Source organism: Mirounga angustirostris, unplaced genomic scaffold (assembly GCF_029215605.1).
Source record: "Mirounga angustirostris isolate CCGP_5_RB_7025 unplaced genomic scaffold, mMirAng1.0.hap1 SCAF_5, whole genome shotgun sequence".
Classification (NCBI taxonomy): Eukaryota; Metazoa; Chordata; class Mammalia; order Carnivora; family Phocidae; genus Mirounga; species Mirounga angustirostris.
This window is the reverse complement of record NW_026991713.1, coordinates 134,187,619-134,207,210: the sequence shown is the minus strand read 5'-3', so window position 1 is coordinate 134,207,210 and position 19,592 is coordinate 134,187,619. Positions and strand designations below refer to the sequence as shown.

Here is a 19,592-nt window from a genome sequence, read left to right as displayed (position 1 = left end):
GACGCGGGTCCTAATTGTGTCAGGCACAGTGAATCCATATGCTCAGAAGCCCGGATGGCCCTGGATCCAAGGCGGTCAGCAGCCACCCCTGTGTCCCGGCGGTCCCTTTTGTCCTCCTCACTTGGAGGGCACTCTGCCTTCCTGCTCTCCAGAATCACTCCAGTTTTAAACAAGACATTGTGTATACTGTTTGGACTGGGTATTTGCACCCCTCCCCATATTCATATGTTGAGAAACCCTACTGCCCAATGTGAGGGTGCAAGGAGGTGACGAGGTCATGAGGGTGAGGCCCTCTTGGATGGGATGAGTGCCCTCACGAGGGCACTCTCGGAAGAGCTGGCTTCCTCTCTGCTTTCCACCATGTGAGGACACAGTGAGAAGGTCGTCTGCTGCCCCCAGCGAGTCCTCACCCGAATCCCATCATGCTGGCCCCTGATCTGTGGACCAATAGATGCCAGTCTATGGTACTCGTTATAGTGGCCGGAATGGACTGACGTATGCACGATGCATTTCACAGAGCATGACGATCCACACATGGAAATGCAGGTCACAAACTAACTGAAGGGGGACGTGCTTCTTTAGGTCCCGGGGTTCTTGGTGCTTTGGCAGGGGCCCGATCTGCTTGTCTACTGTGCCTTGCTCATGTGCGGGTAAATATCAACAAACAGCAGCCTAGAGGTGTTCCCCAAATCCACGTGTTGACAGGTGCTACCCCACAGACAGAAGGACAGGACATTTCAGTGTGGGTGGGATGACGGGGCGGACCACACAGCACAGGGAGGAGGTTAAGACTGTCCATTTAATTATACCAAAAGCCCTCACCTGTGCTTGAGAAACTGGCCTCGGAAAAGCAAACTCCACTTAGTGGCTTTAGCTGAGTTCAGTCTATGGGCTCAGCCAGCGCTGAAAGAAATACAGCCTTCCACGTTCCCTAGAGCTCCCTGTCCAGTGTCGGCTCTACACCATTCGTGCCTTCCATAAATTCCTAGTTAACACACAAAACCACAGTCTCTGATCCTTTCAGTGAGCAGATGCTATTCTTTTCAACAGATACCTCAAAGTTAGCGATCACAGGGCGTAATCACAGGTGATGATCCTGCAGTGGGCATGAGTATCGGGCTTGTTGCCGAATTTAAACCCGAGGTGGCTGCATTTTTCAAGGACGTAGGAACTTAAAGTCTGTTACCATGATTCACTGGGAATTGCTTTGTGCTGCAAAGTGACAAATGGGACTCATCAAGGATGTGGTAATGAAAGCATGAACTGGATACACCTTCTTCCTTGGCTTGAACAATGCCTCGGTGCTGCTCAGGAACGGACCGGATGCAGGTCGCGAGCTTGCTGTCCCGCGGGGAGGTTAAACGGCTTAGTCAGCACAGCGTTGAGGAGATACTACTTTTCACTGTGCTCTAGGGCAAGTATTTAGTCAGCGGCAGATCACAGGGGCTCAAAGGGGGCTTGAAGACCCTCTCTGTCCATCTGCTCGCATGCATTGATGGTGCACACTTTGTCTCAGAGTTACTGCATGCCCGATACTGTTCTAGGCACTTTATACCTGTGCACTTCCCACATCCGTCCAGCCAGCTACAAAGTAGGCTATTAACAATATTAGTGATAATTAACACAACTATTATTTTATATTATTATAATTAAAATATAATCAAATATATAAGTATGTAATAAATAATTACGATATATAAAATACTATAGTATTAATAGGATTATAAATAACACCACTTGATAATTAATTATTAGGTAAGTAGTTACTGTCTCCATTTTATAGACGATAGGAGTGAGGCACATGGCTCCGTGACCTTCCCAGAGTCGCACAGCGGGCTGATGACAAAGCCAGCGTTTGGACTGATGCGAGTGGGTGCTCATAAACCCTCCTGCATCTCCTCCCTCCGTGTCTTGGCTGGAGCCTCTGACCTCCCACTGCCCTCGTCCCGCATCGGACCCGCGTTGTGGGAAGGCTATGGCGGGCATCTTGGCGGGGGTGATGAGAGGGAGCATGGAGAGATGGTGAGGGCTGGAGTCAAGTGGGGGGGAGGATGGGGGTGCCCTTCACTGAAACAGGAAACAGAGGACAGAGAGCAGGCCCAGGGGGGACAGTTCTGTGTGTGTCGAGTTTGAGAAGCCTGTGAGATATCCAGGGGGAAGGCCGTAGCGTTCATGCTGGGCCTTGGACTATGCAGATTAGAAGTCCAGCAAGTCATGTTTATCAAGCACCTGCTATATCCTGGTCACTTTGGGCAGGCTGCCTTGCAAACCTTGCAACCACCCAGGACGGGGGTGTGATATTCCCATTTCATTTTATTAAGGATTTTATTTTTTAAAGGAACCTCGACACCAACGTGGGGCGCGAACGTACAACCCCAAGATCAAGAGTCGCTCACTCCAGTGACTGAGTCAGCCAGGCGCCCCTGTTGTTCCCATTTTATACCCACATTTATACCCACGGAGGCCCTCGGAGGTTTAAAGAACCCATCTCCATCAACTCTTACCTAGACTGTTGAAAGCACGGATCGTGTCTTTCCCTTGCCTGATACCACTCTGTAGTATTCTGTTCGTTGCAGAATACGGTCCAGAGCCCTGTACTTGGCAAAGCTCTGTGGCTCAGCTCATGCCCAGCCTCAGAAATCTCCCCCTCCGCTGCCCGCCTGAACTCTCCAGTCTGCTGGAAGTCTGTGCAGCTCTCAGAACTCACTGTGTCTTTTGTCTTTGGCCTTGCTCGGGCTGTGCTTACAGCTCAGTCCCCGTCTTCCTGACCCCTGCCTCCCCTGCAGGCCTCCCTCAACGTTTTTCTCTAGGAAGCCTTCTGGACCCTGCTGTCTGGTTTTGTGACAGTCCTCTGCACTCCCAGAGCACCCTGCTGTTTCTTCGCCCAGTGCCTACCACCCTGTGTCAGTCAGATGCCCATCCCCTTGCTTGGGCCTGCAGAGAATGGCACCCACCAGTTGTTCTGAAGGGAAATAGAGTCACACAAGTCCAAGCGAGTCTTTGGATTCAAGCCTGTAGACTCCCGAAGTCCTGAACCCTTTCTGCTCTCCCAAGATGCTTTGCAATTGGGAAGAATGCCAAGCAGGCAGAGGAGACGTGGAAGATTATTCCAGTAAGAGGGGAGGTGCCCCTAGGGGCCGAGCTTTGGAACCACAGGTGAGGAAGTTGTGTTTGCAGGTCAGAACTGCTGGCTGGGATGCATGAAGCTGGGGGGGTCCTGTGAGCAGAGGACATGCAGATGGTCCCAGGTAGACAGAATCTTGGACACCAGGCAGAGGAAACGGACCGGGTCCCAGAGGCAGCAGGGAAGGATTTGAGCTCTTGGGTCAGGGACAAGGCATCATGAAAGTCACTTTCAGGGGACTTAATCTGGGGATGGATGAAAGAGAACTTAAAATGAGAGACTTGAAGGCTTGCCTAAGAAGCCCCTGGGACTCAATGACACCTGTTGACAGCTTGCTTCCTTTATACGGGGATGGAGCAGACAGCCCAGCTCGGTCACTTTCTCGGCCACGTGAGTTACTGCCTCAACACTCTGGATGCCTCATCTGTGGAATGGGAATGATAGTGGTGCCCATCTGGCGGGGCTGCCGTGAGGGAGCCTGGGATGGTGGGTGTGGAGTCTGCAGCCCCGCGGGGCTCGGTGGCACGCACCCGCGGCGAGCTCAGGCCGGAGGCCCTGGGAGTCGGAAAGTGAAACTGACAGGCTGCCGGGTGAAAGGCGGTGACAGTCAGTGAAAGCCCCAAAGTGAACTCTACGGCACAGGGATGGAAGTGAGCTGACATGCTTACCCTTTGCGGTCTCTGTGCTCCCCCAGGCATTAGCGGGGTGTCTGAGGGAACTGCCTTTCATTTTACAAAGGTGTTTTTTTTTTTTTTTTTTTTGGTAGTTGTTTGTTTTGCTTTCCACTTAAAATGAGGAGTTTTCTCTTTACAAAGGTCCTTTTATTCTAAATCAGGCTCTGAACAGAGGTGTCGCTACCACAGGGGCCGGAAGCAAGATACCACACGGCTGCTCAGCTGGGTTCAGGGCTCCGGCTGGCCTCACCGGCGGGGAAGCCACAGCGGCCAGGACAGCTGTCAGGTGCGCCATCTCCTGCCAAGTCAGCGCCCCCAAAACTCCCGGGAAACTCACCGAGCTGCCAGACAGGAAGAGGCTGACGTCAACTTAAGTTTCAGGGCTTCAAGCAAAACTCTTAGAAACGATTCCTACGCCCTTTACTTGGTATCATCACAAACTGATCTTTCTCTGTCTGAGGAGAGGGGCCAGTTCGCTCCACGGGGGCTCATTTCATTTTGAAATGAACAAAAAAACACAAAGACACCGTTGCTTTGCTTTTAAGTAGTGATCAGGTGCTGTTCATCTCTTTCCTGGAGCGGCACCTGCTTTCCGGACATCCAGGGCTGGGGACTTGCTCACACACAGTTGGGGGGGCAGGGGGTTGGCCAGTGAGGGTCTCTATGTGCTGCTTCGCAAATACTTGGGGGCTGTGGGAGCAATCAGTTTGTTCTTAAAGGAATGTCAGTACCCCCACCTGAAATGTTTCCGTTTTCTCCGTTAAGGACTTTCTTGAGCAAAAGAGAGCATCTGCAAATCCTCTGTCTGTAAGGAGTTTCTTGAGCAAAAGAGAGCGTCTGCAAATCCTCTGTCTGTAAGGACTTTCTTGAGCAAAAGAGAGCGTCTGCAAATCCTCTGTCTGTAAGGACTTTCTTGAGCAAAAGAGAGCGTCTGCAAATCCTCTGTCTGTAAGGAGTTTCTTGAGCAAAAGAGAGCGTCTGCAAATCCTTTGTCTGTATGATTCGAATAGTAGTGTAATTCGACATCCGTGGTGTTTGGTTGTAATAATTTTAGTAATTAATAATGACAACACAATGCTCTCAGCGCTCCTTCCTGTTCGTGTAAACGGGAGGCGGTTCGTGACCCGGCTCGCAATAAGAAGGAACGTCTGTGGCCCACCCGCTCTTCCTTCACACTTAGATCTTAGGCCTTACCGTGTGTTGTAATTATCTCTGCAAGTTATTTCTCTCCTGCTGGGTGAGGAGTTCCCGGAGGCCCAGGAACCGGGCTGCCACATTCATCTCTAACCCTGTGTCTGACCCACAGTAGTTGCTCCATAATGACTCGCCGAATGATTAATACATGAAGGAATGAACATGTAACTAAAAGCCCTGCCACAGACGAGGCTGGCCCCAGCCACCCTACCCCTTCCCTCTTCCACCCGTCTATCCACTGTACCTTGGCGGCAATGTTTGCTAAACTCTGAAAAACTCCACAGCCGAGAAAACTCCCACTATCACGCCTCGGGGGCATACACCTTACCCTCCCCTTGTTTTTTTATTGCTGAGAAGACCAAAAGCAGTGAGGCTTCTCGAGAAGGTATCTATTTCGGGCCCAAGCAGAGAAGAGTGGGGGATGCTGTGGGCAGAGATTCCTGAACATGGTGGGGTTGACTCATGCCTGAAGGTGCTCAGAATTTCCTCTTGTTTTGTGGGCGGCTGGGGCAGACTCGGCTCCACTGAAGCGCTTTCTTTGAAGTAGAGTCAAAAGCGAGAAAGGCACTCGAAGCTGCTCTTAGGGGCAGGGGGCGGGGGGTGGTGGTGGAAAGAACACGGGAGGGGAACAGCAGGATTCAGAGAACTTAAGACTCCAAGGAAGCGATGAGACTTGAGAGGTCAATTCGGGCCCTTGAGCAGATGCAGGGGCAGCTTCGCAGCATCGGGGTTTGGTTTTGGGGAGCACAGACACGGGGATTTATACAACCACAGGAGGGGCAGGACATACCTCAGAGACACGTATTTCAACTTCCTTATTAATACGGCACATGAATTTATGACCTTAGCAGCAGTTTAGAAGAATAGTAAAAAATTCAGTCTCAAATCCTAGCTGTTCCCTAGCTGTATTACGCTGGGCAACTTAACCTCTGTGAGCCTCAATGTACCAGGTGTAAAATGGGGAGAATAAGGGGGCCTACCTGATTTTGAGCATTAACTGAAGTGACACTCTGCCTTCCCATTATACCTGAAGGAGTGCATACAGGCCATGAATATTAGCGCTTGTCATTATGATTCCTGTTGAAAAAGTTTCTCGGAACAAGGCTGAAAGCAAATCAGCCTGCAAGCAGGCAGCAAGCATTGGTATGAGGGTTCATGGGCTGGCTTGCCTTCAGTGGCCCTCTGTTCCCTGTTCCCAGCTTACGGTTTCGCTCACCTATTTCTCTCCCGCCATAGGCGGCTGGGCTTACTGGAGATGGGGCGATTCTCTCTGCTCTTCAGGGGAAAGGAACCAATTGCCTCTTTAGAGCTTCCTTTTTATTCTTTAGAAACCTACTGCTCTTTCTTCTGCTTTTGGGAAAATGCACTCAATTGCTCCTAGTCTCCCGGCACCAGCTTACTTTCTCACTGCATATGGCAAGAGACAGGTGGGAAACTTGGAGAGAAAACAAGCCCGAAAAGCACGTCTGACTAATCTGCCTCCCGCCTCCCACCCTGGCGCAGGCCTGCTTAGAGGCACAGAGCTCTGATCGGCACCTAACTCCTTCCCTTCATCTTGCCAGTGAGGTCGCCACCCACACTTTGGTGCCTTAGAGTTTTCTACTGTCTGAAATGGTCCTGTTTGCAGGATATCTGGCACGGAATTGAGTTGCTGATCAAAAGCCCCAAGGATTGGGTGCATGGGGGCATAAGGATGGGTTGTCAGGAGGGAAGCTCCTAGAATCTAGCCTAGCTGCAGCCAGGTCAGGGGCAAAATTTGGATGTAGGGGAATTAGACCCCAGACTTCTGGACTGTTATCAGGGGTGTCATATGGTACTGGTGATGCCCATCCAATGATTCACCATGTGAAAGAAATCCACCAGACACCATTGACATGTGTAGACACCTAGAGGATGAAAATGAGGGGAGGACTCAGGTGCTTTTTGTCTGAGCAAAAGTATGTTTTCCTCAGAGAACAACCAGTCACTTGAGTCTCATTTTGCTCAGCACACACACAAAAGCTTTGGTTTATACATGAAATATGGGCCATCTATTTCATTGCCTTCAGAAACTCCTCAGTTTTCAGTCTATTACTCACAAAGCATGATCCATGTATACAACTTTAGCCAAAATCATTAGAAAATACTATCCTCCACCCCATGTCCTAATAGTCATTATGTCCTAGGACCATGTTCGCTGAGAAGCCTTTCCAGACTCTCCAGGAAGCGTATTACCCCCCCATTCGGATCGCTAGGGCATGCGTGGACTTTGCCATGTACTACATTGTGGTATTTGATCTTGTGTCTTTCCCAAATTGGTTTTCCCATTTTAGTTACAAGTTCTGTGTGGGTAGACACAATGTGTGTTTCCTCTCTCACATGGTAGCCTTGCTACTCAAAATGGGGTCCATGCACCAACAACATGGGCCTCATACGGGAGCCTGTTTAAAAACAGAATCTCAATCCCCACCCCAGAGATCCTGAATCAGAATCTGCTACATAACAGTATTCCCTGGTGATTTGTAAATACATTAAATTTTGGGAAGTACTGCGTTAAGGCACCTATTCTCAGTGAATAGAAATGAAATAATGGAATCAGACCAACCATGAGAGTCATCGTTCTGTGGATTTCAATCCTAACTGTGTCCTAAAATCTCTTAAGGAACTTAGAAAAAAAATATTGTTATGTCCAGTTCTCATCCCCAGAGAGTCTACCCTAACTGGTCTTAACTGGTCTTGGATGGGGCTTGGATATCATTTGTTAAAGCATCCCAGATACACACTGGGAACCACTGCTGTAAATACATTTCCCAGTGAGACTTGTGTTCTCTTATTGATGGATGCAAATCCGAGAGGAACCATAAAATACGTCAAATAGCCAAAAACTATCTGAGTAATTGTAGAGAGGAAAATACCTAAAATACCTAGAGATGACCGCATTATTGTTTGCCCCTAAGTGGGTGACTTATTTGAAAGCCTGGTGGGGGTTCAGCGATGGGCATTGACTCATCGGCAGACACTGTTGGCTCTCCTTCAGCTGTCTTCTAAAAGGAACTGCTCAGCAGATGTTTCATCCCCATGAGCAGCTTGAGGGCAAGGACCACCCTCTCTTTCATATTGGTGAGGCTAACGTGCAGATGGATGGATGGATGTGTATCACTGAGAGTCCATGTAAAGACATGCAGGAGGGCGCCTGGGTGGCTCAGTTGGTTAAGCGACTGCCTTCGGCTCAGGTCATGATCCTGGAGTCCCGGGATCGAGTCCCGCATCGGGGTCCCTGCTCAGCAGGGAGTCTGCTTCTCCCTCTGACCCTCCCCCCTCTCATGCTCTCTCTCTATCTCATTCTCTCTCAAATAAATAAATAAAATCTTAAAAAAAAAAAAAAAGACATGCAGGAATATTAGGCTGGAATTTAAGAGGCCGGGATTCTAGTCCTGGTTCTCCACTTTCCTTGCTTGCCTGGTGTTTTTGGTTTGTCATTTTCTTGCTGTCCTCCCTAGGTACAACCATGCCTCTTAAGTTGCCTTTGCCAAGCCAACTACAGATCTCTTCCCAGGGAGGGTAACTTTCTGTGTCTCATTCTCTCTGTTCATGACTATGAGTGTTAAGATGGTAAAGAACAGTTCAGAGGTCTTACTGGGTGACCCTGGTTTACAGGGAGGCTACAACCCAGAGAATTATACTCCAGATTTTGTGTCTGTGTACATTTTTCTGAGGAGACAGTTAGAGCTCATCAAATTTTCTCAAGGACTCACCACTCAAAAAAGATTAAGAACCAAAAAGCTAGATGGATTCTTGCTATCACATTGTTCTCCCTGTTGAGATGTTCAGGTTCTGTGTATAAGAGTGACAGATGAGTTGATCTTTATGCAATGAGGTTCTCTGGGCTTTTTTTTTTTTTTCCCCTTGATGCTACCTGGGGCATTGGCTGACTCCACCAAAGAAGAACTTCCCGAAGAAATTATTAGGAAGACAGGAGAAGAGGAAGGTATTTAAGGGTCTTTGAGCTTTCCTCACCTGATACCTGCCTAGATGAAGAGCTGAACAAGAGACGAGGATCTCAGGAAGTTTAGAGACCCCCTCCGAGAGCTTTTGAGGGCCCCCGCGGTGGGCCACAGACTGTCAGCCTGGAGAGAAGCAGTCACAGATTCTAAGTCCAAAGGGATCAGAGGCTCTCACTTCAGCCTCCTGCCTGGTCTGGGAAATCTCTCCACCCATGTTTGACAACCCCTCATTGAGGCTTCGCTCAACCACTTCCAGAGAAAGGGAGCCCTTGACTTTGTGGAGAGGAAAGGGGTGGAGGAACTTTTTACTCCGAATGTCTGGCTAACTGGAAGTTTGCTGAACACAAACCTATGGTTCAAGTTTTACCTTTTCAGAGGCTTCCCCTTGCCCAGTCTCAGTCATCTTCCTTTTCTGTTTCTCGCCACTGTCAGAGTTTGGGGCGGGGGGCAGACAGTGGACTGTGCTTTCTCTCCTAGAGCCAAAAATCTGCACTCGTGTGTGATCTTGGATTTGAAAAATGTGAAAATCACATATCCTTAATTTCATTTTCTAGAAGGGGAAGTAAAACATATTGGAAGGAGGCAGAGGAGAACCAACGTGGATGGTTGGAAAGAGGCCAGAAGGCCACCCTGTCCCTCTTCCCATCCAGCATGGGCACCCCTTGCTGGCATCCCCCAGAAGTGGCCAGACAGCCTCTATTTGAACATTTTCAGGGATGGAAGGCTTATAACTTTTGAAGCAATCAATTGAAGGAAGACCTTTCCTTTTCTCACAGGAAATGGCCAGCAATAAAGAGTAGAGAAACAGGTTCCCACTCGTGTAGGACCTCTTCTGTGAGGAACAAGGAAATTGTTTGAAGACGAAGATTCCCTGAGGAAGCAAACAAGCAGCAGAACACCTCAGCAGCCCTCAGTGGTGTTTTGCCCTTCATGCTTACAACTGCAGCATGTACGGAAGCAGTGGGTCATGTCTGAGTGCAGTGGAGTACCTTTCAAGAGTTGGAAATAACCTGCAATGAGATGTTGGGCTTTGGTACTCCGCCACTTAAATGTCTCTTTAACCCAGACCCTGTGTATATGTCTTCAGTCTGGAAACTTTTTCATCTGAAAATACCCCAGCTTGAAAATGCCTTTTAAGCAGACCTTATTTTCTTTCCTTTTCAGAATTTTTGACAAAACAAGTCTCAAAATCATCTCTATCAACCTTCTCATTTTACAGAGAGAAACCGAGGCCCAGGGAGGGAGAGCAATTTGTCAAAAGGCATGCTCTTCACATGTCTTATCTTCCATCCTCCAACAATGTTTGTTAGGAGGTGCCTTGGCCCACTTTCAAAGTTCAGTTTTCTCCTAATTCTTCTCTTCACTGACCTCAGGTGACAGACCCTACTTTCTAAGGGAACTCTTAATTTTTGAAGTTTCTACTGGCCTCTGGGCAATGAGGGGAGCAAGGAAATTCACTTGAATGGCCACCATGTTGAGGGATAGCCTGACTCAAGGGTGACTCTATTACAGGAATGACTTCCACAAGACATAGCAGAGAAGTATCCAGAATGCTCAAGACTTAGCCAAAGAAATCTAAGAATACTTCTCTTTGAGATGAGTGGGATCAAGTGGTAGAGTTGTAGGGGTCAACAATAGTTCTGTACTAGCACCTCTAACTGACCATGAGTGAAATCACTTTTTTATGTGCCTTGGTTTGTTCAAATCTAAAATGGAGCGTATGTACAGTGATATACAGCACTGCCTATTTAAAACATGCTGTTTTAAAGAAAGTAGCAACTGATCTATGAGGTATTCCCTAAGCTTACCAAAGCCCTGTCTCTCCAAGGTATATCTTGAAGATGATCAAAGTTAACTATGATAGCAACACTTCGGGATCTAAAGAAATTGAATGATTAAATGTGGAGAGTTAAACATTTTGGGTTTTAATGACAAACCTGAAGATGGGAAATTCCAGTGTGGGCAGTAGTCTTTACAAGAAGGGATAATTAGACAAAAATATCATCTTAATGGGTTTCCATGCTTTGGGTTTCTCTTTCTTTCTTTCTTTCTTTCTTTCTTTCTTTCTTTCTTTCTTTCTTTCTTTCTTTCATTCTTTCTTTTTTTAATCTAGGGGATGAAGATTTGATCACAGAATTCCTAGAATGAAAGAAAGATGATCAAAGCATAGATAAACTTTCAGAATTTCCACAATTCTGAGAAAGGTGCCTTCACTAACGTGCCATGTTGGTAACATCAGGATTCTCTTTTTAACCACATCCCAGGACCCAGTAATATAGAGACTAAAAACACCCAAGTTGACTAATACATCCTCTGCAACCCATCACAATTTTAACTGGTGGCTTTGGAAATTTTCAGAATGAAAATCTGCCTTATGAATCAGCTAGAAATTGCATCTGTTGACAGTCTGTTTGATTTCATTAGAGACCTCTCCCCCCTGAGGAATAAAAAGTCTTGTTTATTTTAAGACTGGGTTCCTTCTCTTGGAGGAAAAGGTCTGAGATGAGATTCTTTCTTATCCTGGGGTGGTTCCTAAACCATATGTTAATCCCAGAAACTCAACCCACTTCACTCTCTTTGGCCACCAGGTCCTCATTTGCCTCTTGACTGGACTTAAAATTTTAGGGGCCTCACAACTTATCTCTGTGCACCTGATCTCCCTCCACTCTATGCCAGAGTCACCTCCACAGAGGTGTCTGCAATGAATGGAAAGAGCATAAGTCAGGGAGCCCTGGGTTTGAACGTCAACTCTGTTCCTGTCTGTGTGACTTCTGAGTTTTGGGTCCTTCATCCAGTGAGTTTGTGACATCCACACTGTGAAGCGGTTATGAAGATGAAAATAAGACTTACATGTCTGGCACATAGAAGGTACTCTTTAATGGTCATGGCCATTTTTATTTTCTAGTAGTCATTCACTGACTACCAAATGAGGTTAAAGTTTTTAACTTGCTATCTAAGGCCTTGGATCATTCATTTGACCCTATCCTATCTTTTCAGACTTGATCCCCAACGTCCCCACATGCCCATCCAGTGTTGGGGGCCACAGCAGACCACTTGCTCTTCCCTCATCCTCTGCTGTGTCTTTGCTCATAGGGGCCTTTCTATCTGGAATGTCCACTTGGGGGAAACTTACTAGTCTCTCAGTGCTCCTTTTGCATGCTACTCTCATGAAGCTTCTCTGTTAGTCCTGCTCACATAGATCCCATCAAATTCTAATCTGTAGTACTGTTATGATACCCATGCCTTTCTCTCCCTTACTAAGTTTTAAGTCTCTCAAGGATTGAGACTATGTCTTGTTCATTTTCATATTTCCTACAGTGTTGAGATGGGGACTAAGAGGTATTGAATAGATTTTTGGAGACCTGAGTGAATGGAAAAGTCCTCGTAATACTCCCACTTGCCACGCTGCCACCAAGACCATTCATATCTTCAGATAAGTCACCAGTAGCTAGCAATGACACAAGTTTACTTGAAATGTGTTTCCCAGAGATATTGTAAAGGCTTTTCGGTTTTAACTTGGACTGTCCTCCCACTTCGCAAAGATTGTGCTGAAACAGAAATCTTCTTATAAGCCTTCCAGAAATTATGCCTTCTTCAACTCCATAGTGAAGAAATTCCTACCCCTGGGTCAGTTCACAGCTCAACATAACCTAGTTACTTCACCAAGTAAGCAAAAAGGCGCCTTATATGCAACAACATGTTTCACTTAACACATCTTTCTATGGCCAGTTAGCATTATTATTCATCTAGAAATTAAGGCTATGAAATTGTAGACTTTGATATCTTATCTGTCTTCCTGGTAAGCAAGGGAAGAAGTTATTAGAAAATTCACACTCAATTAGGAAAGGTGGTTTGAGGTAGAAGTTAGTGGTTTCTTATTTGTTAAAAAAAAAAGATCTTTGACAAAACCCATTTGAAAGGATGAATGAAATCCAAAATTTGCATATGTGTGTGTGTGTGTATACACACACACACATATGTATACATGCATATATACACATGAAAATATAAGAAAAAGTAGAGTTCTGAAAGTGAGTACTCTTACGCTTTCTAAAATTTCTATAACATTGCACATGTAAGGAAAATCCTAGGCATTATTTCCTGAGGCAGTAAAAAACAGCATATACATCCTTGAAGCAAAACTTAAATTATCCCGATGTTTCCTATATCGGTTACTAGCATCTCAGGACATTACCCTGGTCTTAGAGAGATTCCTAGTAGATTTTTAGTGTTATCTTACAGCTGGTTGGTGCAGTGAAAAACTGAATCCATTGGAATATAAGAGAACATTTCTTGAGGAATCTGCTCATTAGTATCCTGTTAACATTCAAATATCATGCCACTCTATTCACCCCAGAGGTAACAAAGACAGAGTGGCAGAAGATCCCACCATTTCAAGCTCTGTTTATAGATCAGGGATGACTGAAGCATGACATGGGGCCCTGGTGGGTCATGGACAAGGGGTAGACCCCGAGATTCAACCCCTTTGTCCGCATTTTGTACTTAGGTGCCCTCCCCCTGATTCTGTGCTGGGAAGAGGTAATATCCATTAGCCTTCCCAAGATTCTGAGGGCACCCGTGACCTCTTACCTGTCATGTAGCCAGATACTGTGATGAGTGTAGAGATTCCCCACATCAGCAAGCTTGGCTCCATCTTCCTGGCACGTGGGATCAGCTGAGGGCAGCAAAGAGAAGGTGTTTCTTTGCAGAAGGCCGAGTTTCCTATCAGCCTCTTATTTACATCATGCTGGGAGGATGGGAGATGAAAGGATATCAGCCTGTTCAGGGTGTCAACCTTGCTGTGGTCCCTCTAGTCTCTGTAACAGTCTGGAGTTGCTCTCTTTAAGTATTAGGCTGCTTTGTTCAGTCAGGAAATTGTGCCTAGCCCTCTCTACTGTCAAATATAGGAAGTGGTTTTAACCAGGTTTTTTTTCAAGTTCAATTGCTGGGAGGTGTGGGCTGGGGTTGGTGAGAAGGATTGGACTTCATTTATGAATCCTTTCTTCAGCTTCACCCAGAGAAGGGAAGGGAGATTCCCCTGCTGCTGAAAGAGGGTGAGCAAGCATTTCTTGGCAGTGGTCTCATTTAGCATTTCATAAATTGACATCACTGTGAAATTGAGGTCCTCCGCCAGACTTACTGCTCCCTGAGGAGTCAGCAGGTGCCACACGAGATGGGGGGAGGGACCATGGCGGGGTCTTCAATATTGAGGTAATTGAAAAGGAAGCAGAAGACTGACCCATACTCAGAATTCATGAATTGTCTCCCGAGATCTATATTTGGTAGTGGCTATAATCATTTCACCATAATGCCCAGGTTCTTGAATGTGAATTGTCATTTTACAAGATATTTTGCCTCCAGATTTGTCTTTCTCTTAAAGGATCATACTAAAAGTGGGCTTTGGGGGCACGTGGGTGGCTCAGTTGGTTAAGTGTCTGCCTTCAGCTCAGGTCGTGGTCCCAAGGTCCTGTGATGGAGTCCCGCATCGGGCTCCCTGCTCATCAGAGAGTCTGCTTCTCCCTCTCCCCTGCCCCTGCTCCTGCTCTCTCTCTTTCTCTCTCTCACTCTCTCTCATGCATGTGCTCTCTCTCTCTAATAAATAAATAAAATCTTTTTTAAAAAGTGGGCTTTGGTTTTAAACTTTGGATTTTTTTTTTTTTTTGCAAAATTAAATCTTTCTTCCTTGTTTAATTATCAGAGTTATCTTCTGCTTTTCATGAAATGGTTGACTATGTTTTACCATCTGGAAATTCATGTCCATTAGCAATCATCTAGTTATAGTAAAATAAAATTTTTTAAAATATTCAAAAGCAAGCAAAAGAAGACCATCTGTGCAAACCGAAGCAGTTCACGGTTCCAATGTGTATTATCTCCACCTCTGACATTCTCTCAGAAAAGTAACTACCTCTGAAGAGAGCCTTGGAATTCTGCAAATGAACTAAGAGTAGTTTCCAAGCTGAGTACCAGACTTTGAAGAGAAAAATAGTCAACTGATCTCTTCCTGGGAGTGAGATGCTTATCAAAGTGTGACAAGATTATTTTTTTAAGATTCCAGAGAAGGTTTAACCTCACTGCTAGAAACATTTTCAACCGTATGCATTAGTGCGGCAATCCCTGTTATCCCCAGAGTCTGTCCCAGTGATTAAAAGCTCTAGCTTAGTGGAGTTTTGCTAGATAGAGTTATCATTGTATAATTTTGAAACAAACTTACAGAAAAAATTTTAAGTATAATACAAATACCTCCTCCCAATAAACTATGTAAGAGTAGTTGCCAGTGCGATGTTCCTTTGCCCCTGAATACTTCAGTGGGTATTTCCTACCAACAAGGAAATTCTCCAACAGCACTACAACCATCAATTAGGAAACAATGTTGATGCATTACTACCATTCAGTCCTTAGATCCAAGTTTCTCTAGCTGTCTCAGTAACGTCCCTCACAGCAAAAGGATCCAATTCAGAACCATTTGTTGCATGTAGTTGTCATGTGTCTTTAGCAGGTCCTTTGTCTTTTGTTGGTTTTCAAGACCTGACATATTTGAGGATTACAGATGAGTCATTTTGTAGATTATCTCTCAATTTGGATTTATATATTGTTTCCTCATGATTAGATTTAGGTTTTGCATCTTTGGCAGGAATAACCAGAAGTGGTGCTGTGTTCTTACCATCACACCCTTTTATCCCATTACTGATGATGTTTACTTTGGTCACTTGATTAAATAAAGAGGTATCTTCCAGGTGCCCCCACTTTAGAGACAGTTTTCCTCTTTGTAATAAATATTTTGTGATGTGATGTAAATATCCATTATTTATTCATTTATTTGTATCTATGTGGACTCATGATTTTTTATTTTATTCAGTGGGTTATAATCTATTACTATTACTTGTTTCAGTGCTTAAATTGTCTCCATTTGTCAACTGGGAGCCCATTCAAGCTGGCTTCTGTGTCATTTTGATGTGCCCCATCATTCCTCTCGAGTACTTCTTGCTTTGGGGGCATAAAAAGATTTTCTGGGCTGATCTTTGACTTTCTCTGTCCCAGCCCTGGAATCAGCCATTTATCCAAAGAGCCCTGGTTCCTTTAGAGGAAAATAATCTTTAGAAGCCAAGATGTGCTCATTGCCATCGGGGAAGAACTAATCCCAGGCTCTTCCAGTGGACAAAGCTAGGGAATATATGCATATACAATATATACATGTACACATGCATGCACACACACACACACATTCACCCACTCACCTTTGCATCTATATGTATTTCTATACCCATCAATACATATTGAAAATCATGAGTTCACGCTGACATATCCCAACATCCCAATTCCAATCTAATACCACAGAGTTGAATTCTAGTTTTTTCCTTTCCTACATTTGTAACTCCCTTCCCTGACAGTGGAAAATTTGGTTTCCATTATCTCTAGTCTCTTTAATTTTTGATAAATCCCCCTTTATGTTATCAGCCTCTGATCCCTGCCACCATCCCTTGCCCCACATGGATTCCCTTCTTTCCCTGCTCAGATGCTGAGTTCCTATTCTGAGCCAGCCCCCAAACTCTGAGGGAATGACCTCCTCCTGAAAAGGCTCTGACACCCCTTAACAGGCTAGCCCCCCACACCTCCACGGATGTCCTTTTGACCCTGCTTGGGTGCTGCGCCACTGGGCTGGGCCCCTCCTTTTGGGGATGATCTCTACTTGCTTGAGTTCTGCTACCAGCCCCATGTGTGAACCTCCTTCCCATCCCGCTTGGGCTCAGAGAGCCCCTGCCAATCTGCCTTTGCTAGTGGACCCCTCTCACCCTGATCAGGTTCTAACTTCCTCCACGGGCCGCTCCCTGTGGGGACCCCGTGTTCCACTCTGCTTGGACCCTGACTCCTCATTCCAGACCGTCTCCCCAGGGAGACTCCTTCCTCACTACCTTTGGGCTGTGAGCCCACCACCATTCTGGGCTACTGTGCCACCTCCCACCAGAAACCACATTCGTCTCCCTTGCTTTGCTCTGCCTGAAAGCTTTAGGACTGAAATGTTCAAAAAAGGAAGAAGAGACAGGTTAGTGGCTACCAGCAAGAGCAAAGTAGTAAAAGGAAAATAAGGCCGCAACGTGAAATCTGGACTAGCTCAGAGAGCGAGCATATATGTAATGAAGAAGCAAATAAAACCACGATTACCTCCAAGATTTGTAATGTGCTTCATGTTTTTCTTAAACTCTAGGAGGTCTAAGGAATTAATATTTCTTTTTTTTTTTTAAGATTTTAATTATTTATTTGAGAGAGAGACTGAGAGAGAGAGAGCATGAGAGGGGGGAGGGTCAGAGGGAGAAGCAGACTCCCCGCCGACCAGGGAGCCCGATGCGGGACTCGATCCCGGGACTCCAGGATCATGACCTGAGCCGAAGGCAGTCGCTTAACCAACTGAGCCACCCAGGCACCCCTAGAAAAATAAGGCCGCAACGTGAAATCTGGACTAGCTCAGAGAACGAGCATATATGTAATGAAGAAGCAAATAAAACCACGATTACCTCCAAGATTTGTAATGTGCTTCATGTTTTTCTTAAACTCTAGGAGGTCTTAGGAATTAATATTTCTTGATGGAAAGTGACAATTACCTAAAGTCCACTAATACCTTCAATTTTATGTCAGTTTCTTTTTCTTTTATGAAGTTAAAGAAAAATTAAATTTAATGATATTTATTTACAAATTGTTTGGGGATCAAAGAAATACTAACCAGGACTCATAATGTACATTTGGGTTAAAGTAGACAGCAAAAGTTAATCTCACAAATTAATTAATTTCTTTATAAAATAATCAAAATTTGAAGCATGATTTGTTTTTGCTTTACAACAAAACCTCCCTCAGGTCCGCCTCATAATAATTCGAAGAGCTAAATCTATTTTATTTTATTAGTAACAAAGTGATAAAATATTTTTTTTAAAGATTTTTTTATTTATTTGAGAGAGAGAATGAGAGAGAGAGAGAGCACATGAGAGGGGGGAGGGTCAGAGGGAGAAGCAGACTCCCCGCCGAGCAGGGAGCCCGATGCGGGACTCGATCCAGGGACTCCAGGATCATGACCTGAGCCGAAGGCAGTCGCTTAACCAACTGAGCCACCCAGGCGCCCCACAAAGTGATAAAATATTAATAAAATAGGTTAAAGACCTTTTATTTTTCATTTTTATGATTTAAAAAAGTATAAATTAAAAATATATATATTATTTATTATTTTGAGAGAGAGAGAGAGCACATGCATGCACGAGTTGGGGGAGGGAAAGAGGGAGAGAGAGACTCTTAAGCAGACTCCCCACTGAGCCAGGAGGCTGATGTAGGGCTCCATCGCAGAACCCATGAGATCATGACCCGAGTTGAAACCAAAAGTCGGCCGCTGAACCGACTGAGCCCCCAGGCGCCCTGGTACACAAACTGTTAAAATGAAAATAGTGATTCAGGGGGCCTTTAAAACCATATAGCTGTCATTTTTATGAGGTGTGTTGGCTTAGTTAGATCCTCATAACAGAGGCCACATTTGACAGTCCTACAAACTGTCTTACACTGGTATGTTGGGGGAAAGAGAGGAGCATAGAAATTGCACACTGGTCCAAAAAAACTATCAGCTGATTTGCCTCCATTTTCAAGAAATTTCAGGTTGCATTTTTTCATTTTCACTTGGAAATGTTAGAGCTTGTTGCTTGTTCGTGTCAGTCCCAGTGGCAGAACCATGTAAAATTTTTAGTCACAGAAGTGAGTCAGCAGGACTTTGTGATATAAATGTTGGGTATTCACCAAACTGAACAATGTCATGAACACATGATGAAATTAAAACTCAGTTACATGACAGACCAGAGACCAGTAAATGACAGCCACAACATGACAGTGTGATGGAGACCACCAGCAGTTCACCAAAATCATTCTTCCTTTCTTCTTGGGCAAATGAAGAGAACACATTCCCTAGCCTCCCGTAGCTAGGTATGGTTCTGGGATGAACTTCTTGCCAAGAAACGTTAGTGGAAGTGATGTTTTGGACTTCCACCTCATTTGTTTTACTGGAAACCCTGGTATTTCTTCTTACCTGTAGGCTGGAATGATGTGACCAGAGTAATTTTGGAAGCTGGGTGTTGAAAAGCCCAGCACTGTGTTCCAACTGGGTTTCTGAATGCCTGGACGCAGCTGCATAGGACCAGGAATATGTACCTCAAATTGCTATCTGTAAGTAAAATTTTTGTACATTATGCCACATTATTGTGGGGTCTTTTGTTACAGCAGCTTAACTTGCCCTGACTAATATAATTGGTCTCAATGGACAGATCAAACATCACCTGCTCCCGTATTAATGATTTCCCAGGGGATAGTAGGCTTGCTTAAGAATGGCTCAACAAGGGGGCGCCTGGGTGGCTCAGTCGTTAAGCTTCTGCCTTCGGCTCAGGTCACGATCCCAGGGTCCTGGGATCGAGCCCCTCATCGGGCTCCCTGCTCTGCGGGAAGCCTGCTTCTCCCTCTCCCACTCCCCCTGCTTGTGTTCCCTCTCTCGCTGTGTCTCTCTCTGTCAAATAAATAAAATCTTTAAAAAAAAAAAAAAAAGAATGGCTCAACAGGGGCGCCTGGGTGGCTCAGTCCTTAAGTGGTTAAGTGTCT

At 45.5% G+C, this 19,592-nt stretch overlaps 1 protein-coding gene across 2 annotated transcripts in view; it reads right to left on the bottom strand.

Moving 5' to 3' along the window:
* Window positions 1–13,894, bottom strand: part of IL2RA (interleukin 2 receptor subunit alpha) — a 50,956-nt gene extending 37,062 nt beyond the window's left edge. For both annotated transcript variants that reach the window (XR_010411723.1, XM_064592103.1), the window contains exon 1: window positions 13,566–13,894. Coding sequence is in view for 1 of the 2 variants with exons in the window: in XM_064592103.1 (XP_064448173.1) it covers window positions 13,566–13,629 (64 nt within the window). In the remaining variant the exon portion in view is untranslated. The remainder of the gene's footprint in view (window positions 1–13,565) is intronic.
* Window positions 13,895–19,592: the final 5,698 nt, after the last annotated feature.